This window comes from Chenopodium quinoa, unplaced genomic scaffold, assembly GCF_001683475.1.
Source record: "Chenopodium quinoa cultivar QQ74 unplaced genomic scaffold, ASM168347v1, whole genome shotgun sequence".
Classification (NCBI taxonomy): domain Eukaryota; kingdom Viridiplantae; phylum Streptophyta; class Magnoliopsida; order Caryophyllales; family Amaranthaceae; genus Chenopodium; species Chenopodium quinoa.
In genome coordinates this window covers 12,551,601-12,563,526 of record NW_018743292.1, presented here as the reverse complement: position 1 = coordinate 12,563,526, position 11,926 = coordinate 12,551,601, and the positions used below count along the sequence as shown (strand labels likewise).

The 11,926-nt window shown below is 36.4% G+C and overlaps 2 protein-coding genes across 4 annotated transcripts; both read left to right on the top strand.

The window, feature by feature from the left end:
* Nucleotides 1-935: 935 nt before the first annotated feature.
* Nucleotides 936-1,918, top strand: LOC110735975. Its single transcript, XM_021916144.1, has 2 exons — nucleotides 936-1,155; nucleotides 1,284-1,918. Exons 1-2 carry the CDS (start codon nucleotides 936-938, stop codon nucleotides 1,916-1,918), a joined length of 855 nt encoding a protein of 284 aa, XP_021771836.1.
* A 2,495-nt stretch (nucleotides 1,919-4,413) lies between these two features.
* Nucleotides 4,414-9,767, top strand: LOC110737099 (protein ROOT PRIMORDIUM DEFECTIVE 1-like). 3 transcript variants are annotated; one of them, XR_002514338.1, is made up of 4 exons: nucleotides 4,414-4,557; nucleotides 4,743-4,832; nucleotides 6,791-9,118; nucleotides 9,232-9,767. XR_002514338.1 is itself a non-coding variant. In XM_021917468.1 (3 exons), the coding sequence occupies exon 3, from the start codon at nucleotides 6,851-6,853 to the stop codon at nucleotides 8,033-8,035; it is 1,185 nt and encodes a 394-aa protein (XP_021773160.1). In that variant the 5' UTR covers nucleotides 4,414-4,557; nucleotides 4,743-4,832; nucleotides 6,791-6,850; the 3' UTR covers nucleotides 8,036-9,767. The 3 variants fall into 3 exon arrangements, 1 of the variants encoding a protein (XP_021773160.1); XR_002514337.1 differs by having other exon boundaries at nucleotides 9,221-9,767; XM_021917468.1 differs by having other exon boundaries at nucleotides 6,791-9,767.
* Nucleotides 9,768-11,926: the final 2,159 nt, after the last annotated feature.

Here is an 11,926-nt window from a genome sequence, read left to right as displayed (position 1 = left end):
CCTTGATACACTATCTTAGGCGTATAAACACTTTCCTAAAGAGGTTAATTTCCCCCACAACGGTGCTTGGGTTCAAAATCTGGAAATCCTCTTTGAGATATAAAAGACAGCAATTTCGTTCTTTGCACTAAGAATCGAAATAAAGATGACAAATTCACAAATTTGGTTAAATTATTAGAGTTTTTCTCAAAAAAGTTTGCAAGAAATTTGAGAGAAAATGTGGAGAAAATACTTTTTGGGAGATGAAGAATAATCTTTTGTAACTTTTTCTCACGAAACTTGTCTTTTAATAAAAGACACAACCGTCAAGAAAAAACTGCAAAACAGGGAGGCGCGGGCGCACCACCAGGTGGAGCGGGCGCTCCTACACTAGGAGCGGGCGCTCCTTACAATATCTGCAAGAATCCACAAAAAGGCAGTGGGGGCGCGGTTTAGGCGCGACCAGGAGCGCGGGCACGCCATCCTCACCCTTCCAATTTGACAACTTCCAGAGAGGTACGCGGTTTAGGCGCGCTCTCTGCGCGGCCGCGCCTAACTTGCGCGGGTGCTCCTTCATGGTGCGCGAGCGTGCAACCATCAACACTCTAAATATCTAACATTATGCGGGTAAGAGCTTCCTTGATGCAAATCTGGGGTATGGAGGTAGTTTCTCTTGTCGCAACATATGGTCTTCAAAAGCCCTATTCAAGGAGGGTTTGCTTTGGAGGATAGGGAATGGAGCAACGGTGGACATATGGCATGATCCCTGGGTTGACAACGGTGAGAGCAGGTTTATTACCACCCTTTGTTCGGATGCTGTGACTCGGGTAAGTGACCTAATAGACCATGACACTCGCCAATGGGATGTTCATCGTATCGAAAATATTTTCAATGCGGAAGACATTCGAAGCATACTAGCAATCCCCTTATGTCCGAATGTTGTTCAAGACTCCATAATGTGGGATTTCTCGAATGATGGTTGCTATATTGTGAAGTCAGCCTATATGCTAGGCAAATCTTGCAATCTTGATTTGTTTCACAAAGCATGGGTGGAGATTTGGAAGCTAGAGGTTACCACGAAAGTCCGTCACTTTCTGTGGCGAGTCTGTACGGGAACCCTCCCAGTGAGAGCCTACCTCATGTATAGGCACATGACGGATGTTGCAGACTGCCATGGTGTGTGGGCTACCCAGAAACTGTTCAGCATGCTTTGTTTGATTGTCACACGGTTCGTGATCTTTGGGTGGAATGCGATTGTGTGGAGATATCAATTTGGCCAACTGGTATGTCTTTTTTGGATTTAGTTGAATCATGGAGCAAGTTGGATGCAAAGAAGGTGAATAGTGGTGCGATTTTAATGTGGAATCTATGGAATCGGAGAAACGAGATGATCTTCAATGGCAAGGAAGTTTATCATCCCGTCTTTGTTGATCGTACTCTCCGTCTTGCGGCTGATTGCAACACTTACATGAAGAAGATATACGGAGGGGTCAAAAGGAATTCATGCCCCAGCCCCAAAGTATGGAAAGCTCCACCAAAAGGTACTGTCAAGCTCAATCGTGATGCTTCTTTGTGTGATGACGGATGGGTAGGAATGGGAGTGATTGCTAGAGACTGGAAGGGGGACGCCCTATTTGCTGCTGCCAAAAGAGTGAGAGCTCATTGGCCTCCAATTATTGCGGAAGGGAAAGCGATTGCCTTGGCTATGAAACTAGCAAAACACTACGGCTTGTCAGAAATTATAATTGAATCGGATAGCCAAGTTCTCATCAATCGCTTAAACAAAGCATCGATCTTCTTCACTGACCTTGATGCAATTCTGGATAAGATTATATCTTCTTGTTTTTCTTTTAACTCTGTTGTTTGGTGTCATGTTAAACAGGATGGTAATGTTGCGGCTCATAATTTAGCCCGTTTAACGCCTTTTGGGGTAGAATAGGTTTGGGAGAACCACGTCCCTTGTCAGGTATCTCCCTATGTTTTAATGGACAAATTATCAATATAAGACACCTACAACGTTTTCTAAAAAAAAAAAAAAATTGTTAACCAACCACCAGCCGTCGTCGCCGCTGCCGCTGCCGCCGGATATTCAAACTTTTTCAGTAATCAAACTCAGTCATTCGCTAGGTATATAATCGTTGTTTAATACTCTTTCATTTCTAGACTCTTTTGAATTCAAATTCAATTTCTTTTAGTATTATCAATCAGTCATTATGATTTATTATGTGCTGAATTTACAATATTCTACTCAATTATATTTGCTCAATTTTTTTTAATTTCATTGGGTGTTTAAAGATGTAGTTCGTTGAATGTTTTTTTTAATCAATTTGCTGGTTTAATAAGAGGTGCTAATTTCTACTGTTGTTTTAAAATAGGAAGCTTCGAATGAAATTTGAAGTACCAAAATTATGATTTTAACTACTCCGCAATTTTGAAGGCAATGCTGTTGTCTTTGATATTTGATATACTGTATATTTGTTGTTATTGGATGATAATTTTATAATTAGTGAAGTTTATAATATTTCATTCTACCACTAACAACTTCTTCAAGCTTTCAATCCCAGATTTTTCCTATGTCAAAAAATGATAATTTTTTGGATTTCTTGAGAGCTTCAGATTTTTTCTACCTGTGACACTATGAAAGGTTCTACAATCTACAGTAATAATTTCAATTTCTCATTTCCGATGATTGGGTGAAAAGGGGCAGTTAGTTTCAAAGACATAACTAGGCTTATTTATTTAGAATTTTGAAGTTTTTCTTTAGATTTTGTTAGAAGGTCCCGTGCATCATCAAGGCTTAAAACTAGTTACAATTAGAAAAGGGTTTATATATTAGTCTTATTGTAGTTTAATAAATAAGTTTGGTTTGTTGTTATCGTGAATCTATTTACTGTCAATGTTAATTTGACTTAAGACTCTAACAAACATTGATATGGCATTTTGGTACTTCATTTCAGACCAAAATAATGCAATATCTTATAAAGTGGTACACTTTGACTATTTTACAATCAGAGGTGGACCCACATGTAGTCATTGTGGGTCCCAAGACAACCTTTTTTTTTTAATAAAAAATAAATAAAAAAAATAAAAAATTTAGATCTATTTTCACGGTACTCCTAAGAGCACCCATAATGGTGGGCATTATTATTGCTCATGGGCATTTTGTTGGGCAAACATGTGAAAAATTGGGTTACAATGGTGGGCTAAGTATTAGTTGCCTATGGGCATGTGTTAAAATGCCCAAGACTTGGGCAGAAATTCAAGTGAACAGTGGACTGACGTGCGTCAGTCAATGGACGAATGCTAGAGCGCTACGTGGCAAGTGCAGGAAGCTGACCAATAGGAAAATTCTAGCTATTGCCAACGGTAATATTGTTTGTAATTTAATTTCTAAAATATATATTTATTAAAAAAAAAAATTACCAACGGTCATAAAATTTAATTCTCTATAAATAGACATGCATTTTGCTATATTTTGGTATAATTTCAGAAATACCATGTATCTCTGAAAAGTGATTTAGTCGAACATATTTGGTTAAAGTATGGGCCAACTAATTAGGAAAAAATTAGCACGACTTAAAAAAGGCCAACTAAGGCCTTGTTTGGTTCACCTTATTTTTACTGATCTGATCTGATCTGGTCTGATCTGATCTGATATGACCAAATTTTGACCTTAAGTATACGATAATCTATAAGGAAAAAATATATCAAGTGAGATCTTGTTAGATTCGTAATAATGTGTAGTTTATTAATATGTAATTTTCACAATTTTTTTCATTACGAAATTAAGAATATTTAGTGATAATAAACCGCACATAAAACAATGTTCTGATCTGAACTTATTTTTTTTTATCTAATCTGATCTGAACTTATTTTTTCTGAAATAAATAAAAATAAGTTGAACTAAACAAGACCTAATATGGCCTAACTACTTTTCCGCACGCTGTGGTGTTTTTTTATTTATTTTTTTATTGTTTTGTTTATTTTATTCATCAAGTTTAATTATGCATGACGTTTCCAATGTAATCGATTTTTAGTACTGTACTGTTTTTTAAAATAAATAAAAACATTTACGAAATTTGTTAGCGTTTTGTTAAAATTATTTCATCTAATCTACATAATCTAACAACATATTTTACCGATAAAAATGACACAAATAAAAAAATTAAGTTAAACAAATTTAGACTAGTTTTATTTTATTTGGAGTAATATTGTTTAAATATAAATGAAATTAATAAATAAAGAAGTGTTGTGTAGGAGAGAGAAAGTAATGGTGGGATATTGAAAAAGTAAGGGAGAGAGAGAGTGGTGGGCAAGCATTATTTTTGTTCACTGTTGGGAGAGAAATTATGAAAAAAAGTTGCTCATGAGCAAAACTGATTTGTTGAGAAAGAAAGTGGGTAAAGAGAAATTGGCAAGCATTATTTTTGTCCACAATTGAAAGTGGTCTAAAGTCCTTGACTCCTTCCCCACTCTCTCTCCTCCCAGAAAACACAGTACACGAACTGACGAACACGGCTTCATCTCTCTCTCCTCCATTGAAGGGGCTTTCTCTCCTCCACTGAAGCAGTCTCAAAGGTTAGATGCTTCTTTTTCTTTAATCATTGACCTAATTTAATTAATTTATTGTCACTATATACTCAATTTAGGGTTCTTCGAAGTTGGATAATTGAACTATTGGTTATAATTACTCGAAGAATTAAACATGATTTTTGGAGTCTAGTTTGATAATTGAGTCAATTTTGGTTGCTAATGTGTTGCAGGGTTTGGTTTGTGGAGCGTACACGAAATTCTCCATTGAAGCGGCTTCTGACTTTCTGAGCTTTCTCTCCTCCATTGAAGCAGTCTCTAAGGTTAGATTTTGACAATCTAGCGAATCGTGTATTTAATTGTCAGACTGTTAGTATATACTCAATTTAGGGTGGTTTCGGTGGTGGTGCTGGGGAGGGTGTTCTTGTTTGTTGAATGAAATTTCCACACCCCTTTTTCAATCCTTCCCAGCGACAAATCTTATTTAAAAGACGGAAAAAGACTTCAAAAATTGAAAGAAAAGGGAATTTTTTTATAAAAAAGAAAAGAATAAATGGAGAGGCTTCTAAGGATTTTGGGTTGAGTTGAGTGCCAATTCTCCTCCACCTCTGATTCAGGGAGATTGTTACAGTTTATTAAGGCTACTTACATAAGTTAATTCCAGTAGTTGTTATACTATGAATCTTTGTATGCATCATGGTCGTGTCAATACATGATACTAGGCACAAGGGTGTTTGATGATCAAACTCGAGCTCCTCTGGAAAGTTTCTCTTACCAAGGATGATTCTAAATGTTGTCTTCTATATGTACAAATAATACATATCCAACCTTCTCTTGCTGAATCTTTGTATCTAGAAGCAAGCTTTTGGTCTGGTTCCTAACTGTGATGAATGCTTTTTGTTCATCACAGGGATTTTCAGGGGGTCATTTATTCATGTAGTTTCTTGTATTGAAGTTCCCTCTTTAGGTTTGTTAGAGGAGTTTCATAAGATCATTGTTCACACTTCTGATGGAAAACACAAGGTGTAGATTTGAGTAAGGAAATTTGCAGCGAAATATGGAAATTTAATGTGAGCTTGCTGAAGCCGTTGGTGAAAGAGAAACTGGCATAATCTTCACTTTGGAGGCCCTTTCTGGCCTCTACATGTCCAATATTGCTTTGGATGTTTAGAATGTCTTGTGGAAATGGAAAGTGAAGCTGAAAGGGTGCAAGTTATACAAATTAATTTATGAAATGAACTTTTTTATGTATTTTTTTTTCATTATACAAGCTTTGACTATTTTTTGATATTTTATGCGGTCGATGGACGATGATTGGACAACCTATTAATCAAATCCCGGATCCGCCACTGTTTAAAATTACGGCATACCTTGTGGGCTGTTGTGGCCAAGTCTGACATGATACTTTAATTGAGTCTGAGTAACATAAATAACAATTAGCTTCGGTTTCTTATATTCTATTCCTTTTTTAATTTTATTTAATTTTATTTTTTATTATGCTTCATGGTGGGTTATGAGTGCAAAGAAGGATTGTTTGGCCTAGAGAATCCTGGTGTGTTAGGATATTGTGGAGCAAAAAACTACAATGACATTGTGAAAATGTGAAATCTAACTTGTCTGATCCCTTCAAAGGTTTGCAATTATATAAACTTCAAACACTCTAAATTGAGGCAAAGAGCGGAGTTATGAGTGTGAAGTGTTCCTTCTTCATGTTATGGCTTGAATGTCCTTATTGTTTATAAAGAATCTCGGTGTTTTTATCTGTTATATTGCTGAATTATTTTAATTTTTCAAGGTGAACTCCTCCCAATACTACTTTAAAATAGTAACACACTCCCAAAAAGAAATGTGTCATATAAATTGGAATCGGGGAGGGGGGGATAACAGAGAACGCGAAGGAGGAGAATATGGGGTGAGGGTGGCTATGAGGGAGGAGAGAGAAAATGGGATGTCATAGTTGTAAAATAGGAGAGAGAAGGGGTTAGGTTAGAGAGAGGAGAGAGAGAGGGGGTTGCTATGGCCTGGGATGGGGGAGGATTCAGGGTAAATCTGAATTTTTACCACAAAACACGTTCCTAAAAAGGAAACGAGTCAACTGAAAAGAAACTTCCCAAAAAAGAATATGTGTCAACTAATTTAGAATGGAGGAAGTAACTTCTATTTGATGTATAGTGAGACTCGGGACTTTGGGTTACTTTCATGCTCTTTGTAAATAGTTCATAATAAGTACTTAGTAGAAGGTCCTCTTTGCTAAGATTCCTCTGTTTTCCTATCTCTTCAGGGATCTGCATTTTGACAATAGGCAATATCTTTGTTTGATTCCTATTCCTAGTTGACATTCATGCTCTCCATATGTTGGTCCACAACAAAAACTTCAAAGAAACTCTTCTGCCATGCTAAGGAAATTGTCCTTTTCTCTCTTGACAAGGATCCACTATCATATTGTTGCATCCGAAAGTTGAGTTATGTAAATGTGTATATGAAATGGAAAAAGAATCGCAGCTATGACTCAATTGAAACAATTTACAGAAGCCCAGAATTGAAGCCATTGATATCTCTTAAAAATAGCATTGCCCAAGCTCCTAGTGGCTGCATTCCAATCTCAGATGTATCTAAAAGGGGTTTAGTATTGGATGTGCCCATCAAAGTTGCGAAGTTTTTGAGGCGGTATCCATCTGTGTTTGAAGAGTTCGTGGGGCCTCAATACAATTTGCCATGGTTTAGATTGACCCCAAAAGCAATGGAGATTGACGTGGAAGAGAAGGCGATTTATGAAGATTATAAATCGGATTTGCAACTTAGGCTGAAGAAGTTGATACTAATGACTAGAGAGCAGAGGTTGCCATTGAGGATAATTCAAGGAGTTCAGTGGTATTTAGGTCTGCCTGATAATTTTCTGAAAAATCCTGATATAAATCTTGATAGTTCTTTTAGGTTTGTGGAAATGGAAAATGGGGATAGAGGATTAGCTGTAGAGGGTGAAGAAAAGATGATGTCCATTTTGCAGAAAAATGCTGTACAGAGAGGGCTGAGCAACGGGGGATGGATGGAACCCATACCATTCCCGCTTTTTCCCTCTAGAGGTTTGAGATTGAAGAGAAAGATTTCGGCTTGGTTAGATGAGTTTCAGAAGCTACCTTATGTGTCTCCATACGAGGACTTTTCACATTTGAGTCCAGATAGTGATATAGCAGAAAAGAGAGTTGTAGGTGTTTTGCATGAATTACTCTGCCTCTTTGTAGAAAATGCTGCTCCAAGGAAAAAACTTCTGTGTCTTAAAAAGTTTCTGAGCTTGCCACAAAAGTTTCACAAGGCATTTGAGCGACACCCACATATGTTTTACCTTTCCATGAAGGCCCATACCTGCACAGCAATCCTGAAAGAGGCTTATGAAGATGAGGCTGCTATAGAGAGGCATCCCTTGTTTACCGTGAGAAAGAGATACATAGAGCTGATGGATGATTCTGATAGGATCCTAAAACAACGGAGGTCAAATACTCACTTTTGCCTATTGAGAAGTTGCTGATTCAGAGTCTGCCTCAGATTTAAATTCAGAATGCAATGTTGAAGATTGTATAGTAGTGGAGAAGAGCTCCTTTTAAGTACATGTTAGCAACAACTTGCAGCAAGATAGAGGTCTGTATATCTTTCAAACATTGGCTGATGTTACAAAATATTGGAATTGTTTTATAATATTAAAATGTTGTATAAATTCATACAGAGATTAAGAATGAAATCTATCCCTGAGCCCATTCTGCTTTTCCCTACATTCTCCAGTCCCAAGTAAGAGCTTCATGATACTGTCATATGGCTTATGTTATGTTCTTTTTCTACCTCTTGCTCCTTACTTTTGATGAATTAAACCATGGAGGTTTTTGACTGTCAAGCTTTTATTCACTGAGATCATCTGCATCCACCTCAAGTACTTGTTCTTTATTTAATCTCTTATTCGTGCAGTTTGTTTGAGTAATTTTTATTCTTATTCTTGTTTGAGTGGTACCTTTTTTTTTTTTTTTTTTTTTTTTTTTTGACAATAAATGAAAATTTTAATTAGCAAGGTTAAATTTTACAAACAAATCCAATACTAGAAAGATGATTAAAAACACCTATAGGATCCATCTTCCTACCTTCTAGAAAAGGTGAAAGAAAGAAAATCTTCATATGCCAGTGTCTTTCAGAGACTTCAGAAACCAAAGTAATTTACTTCTCTAACAGAAATTCATTCATTCGATCAATTCATTTGCCATTAAAATTTTAATTATTCCTCACATGAATTGCGTTGTTCTGGCTAACACTGAGGGGTTAAGAACCGCTGATGCTTCAGTATGTTCATCACCGCTGAATACTAACTTGTGCAACTTTGGCCTCCACACAAGACCCTATTTATAGGAAATGTACAGGGGCCAAAGAGGCCTTATTTGAGTGGCTCTGATATTTATAAGCAGCTAAGCACTTGTGCACCAAGTGCTTGTGCCTACTCCTCAACTTTCTTTCTGGAAAAGGAAGAAAGTGCTTGACAACATTTTATGTAGGTGCTTGTAAACTGCTCACAAACTTCGAGGAATTAAATCTCTGTGCTAATTTGGAGAATATACTGCTCTTGTTTCAGGTTTGAGTTTTGATTTGTATGTTCTGCTCCTTTTTGAGTTCAACTGCTAGATGAAGTTGTAATGTTAACCCACATTACTGACACTATGTTTCTAATTGCAAGGGGTTTTCTAGGTTTCAGGAGGACTATAGGAGTGTCCTTGGGATGTTGTTTGACGAGACTTCTTCCTACTGAAAGGCGCTTTTGATCAGTGTGTTGCTGGTGTGAAATAGTCTTGATGATTGTTGGGTGTGCATTAGATGGACTTTCAGGTCAATGCTGGTGATTGATCTGGTAACATAATATCAGATAATAGGTCAGTGTACAGGAAGCTAAGTGTCGTACTTGTGGAAATCATCAAATTACTCTGTTGTGCAATCTTGGTACTTCGATTAGCTGCGCATTCCAGCATCCATCAGGGTGAGGTTGTGACATAATATCTGCATATGATCTATGTTCTACGACTTTTATGCAGACTAGAATTTTGTGCTGCCTTTTCCTGTATACAAATACCATTTTAGTTGAGGAGTGAGAAGTGCAGGGATGGTTATTCCTCCATCTCCCCCAGGAGTGACCTAGGTTTGACTCCTCATCCCCCCTCCTGTGATAGGGGGATCCCCCCGTATCTTTCCGTAAAAAAAAGTTAAAATTTTAGTTTGAATTCCTACCATTTTTTTAAATTCTAATTAGTCCGCTGAATGTTTGTTAATTATCCATAGTTATCTTGTATAATGTTGCTTGGGTTGTCCGTCGACAGCTCCTGATCATTATCTTGTATAGTGATGGTTTGAGGGGGAGGCAGTCAAGTTCAGAGTATTTGGAATGACCACCGGCCTGAGAAGCTGCATTCAGTATCAGGATTCAGGACTATATTGATGAAGCAGAAGCTGAATTTTCAGCAACGAATAACTTGCTGCTGACCAAAAGACCTGGCTTCCAGAATAACTTTGTTGGCTGTGCCATTATTGTGAGACCGTCTTCAGATGGCCTCACCAAAACCCAAGTAATTTAGTCATTGATGTCCCTTATGCTTGAAGAGGGGAAGTTTCATGGTTTGCTTGTTGCTTTAAATGACGAACCAGTTACTAGTCTTCTAGTGGGAGCATATACATGCTCTTAGGCCTCAGCTTTATTCTATATTGAACTTCGGATTTATGCTGTATATTGGGGTTATGTAGGGCCGTTTTGGGATTGTTGTAACATTACGGAGGCAATTATAGAAACATAAACACTCAATATTGGTCATGAGTTTTGGGAGATAAGGAGGCGGACTAGGCAGTGTTGTATGTAATTAGTGTTTTATCTCACTTGAATGACTTGATCAATGTTTAGGATTGAGAAATGCAATCCATTACTCTATCTCCAAGAAGAATGGGCTTGAACCAGAGTATTAGTTAAGTCTATGTTCTGCAAATTTTAATCCTAGTATTCAACCAATAATGCTAAACTAAAGATTGATGTAATGCTTTTCTTTGGTTAAGTAATTCGAGGATATCATTCGACTTAACGCTATGCACGATTACATGTGATATTTGCCTAGAGAATTCATAATCTCTAAAATTTAGACAGACTTGTATTTGTTATCAAATTTTAACTATGAAAAATCTGAAGTAATTTAACAAACTAAATTCAATAAAAGGGACCACTTCAATTGTATTGCAAATCATGATATCTACTGCAATGTACTCGTTACCTACGGAGTAGTTTTTTTTGTGTAAGTTTAGACATTTGCCTTGCATTACGACACATGCTTGTCATAAGCTATATTTTATTCACTCCCAATCTAACTTTATACGGGGTAAAAGAAATAAATCCACATTATAAATAAACTTATTATAAAATTATAATCTTAAATAGTCCGTCTTGGGTGCGACTGACAACACCGTGTAACTAATAATAAAAAAACAAAGTAACTTTATAACTAGACCGACTAACCTCTGTTACACTGATCAAGCAACTCCTATAACACTAACAAAGTGACCCGTATAATAGTTGGCCCCACGATGTGACTTGCCACGTAACAAGAATATGTGAATCTCAAAATTGATCCCTCTCAATATGAAAGGATAATTTTGATGGGATTAGACGTGTTTGCCCTGTTTGGTGTACAATTGTCCATTGTAAATTTTTCTTTTTGTTGAAAGACTGTACCATTGTACATTTTTTTTTTGTTGAAAGACTGTACATTGTACATTATTCTTGTAAAATACTTCGTATTTCATAAGCCACGAAAGAAAATAAATAAATAAATAGATAATAGAAAAACTTATAAGGAAGTAAAAGGTTTTGCCTAAGATAAATTGTCTAGGTTCATGTGCTTTAGAGGCTTAGAGCCAAACTTTGTCCGCATTGAGCATCGAGTTGACAATGAGCTTTTGTGATTTGATTTTTTATCTTGAAAAAACTAAAATAAAAATCAGTCAAGTGCAACTTGGGTTGCGTGACTTGCGTCTAATTGTAAATGCAAAGCGTCATATTCGAATGCTAAAAATGGAACACTTACATGTGGGCAATATCTATATATTCCTATTACAACAATTGGTATTTGCATATCATGCTAGTTAGTGGTTAGTATCTTACTTTTTTTTTTTTTTTAACTAATAACACTTCTATAAACAAATGATGATAAAGTTTCTTTAATCAAATGTTTAAAAAAAAAAAAAAAAAAGGTTGATCAAAGAATGTAAAGTTTAATGCATGATCTTAGGGAGTGACTTTCCTACTAGGAAGGATCTTTGTATGAATAGTATCCCATGTTTAGAGTCTCAAAATGAAAATTCGTAATCGTAAAAGTATGGTGATTTTTATTTTTAAATTAAAATTTCCCTT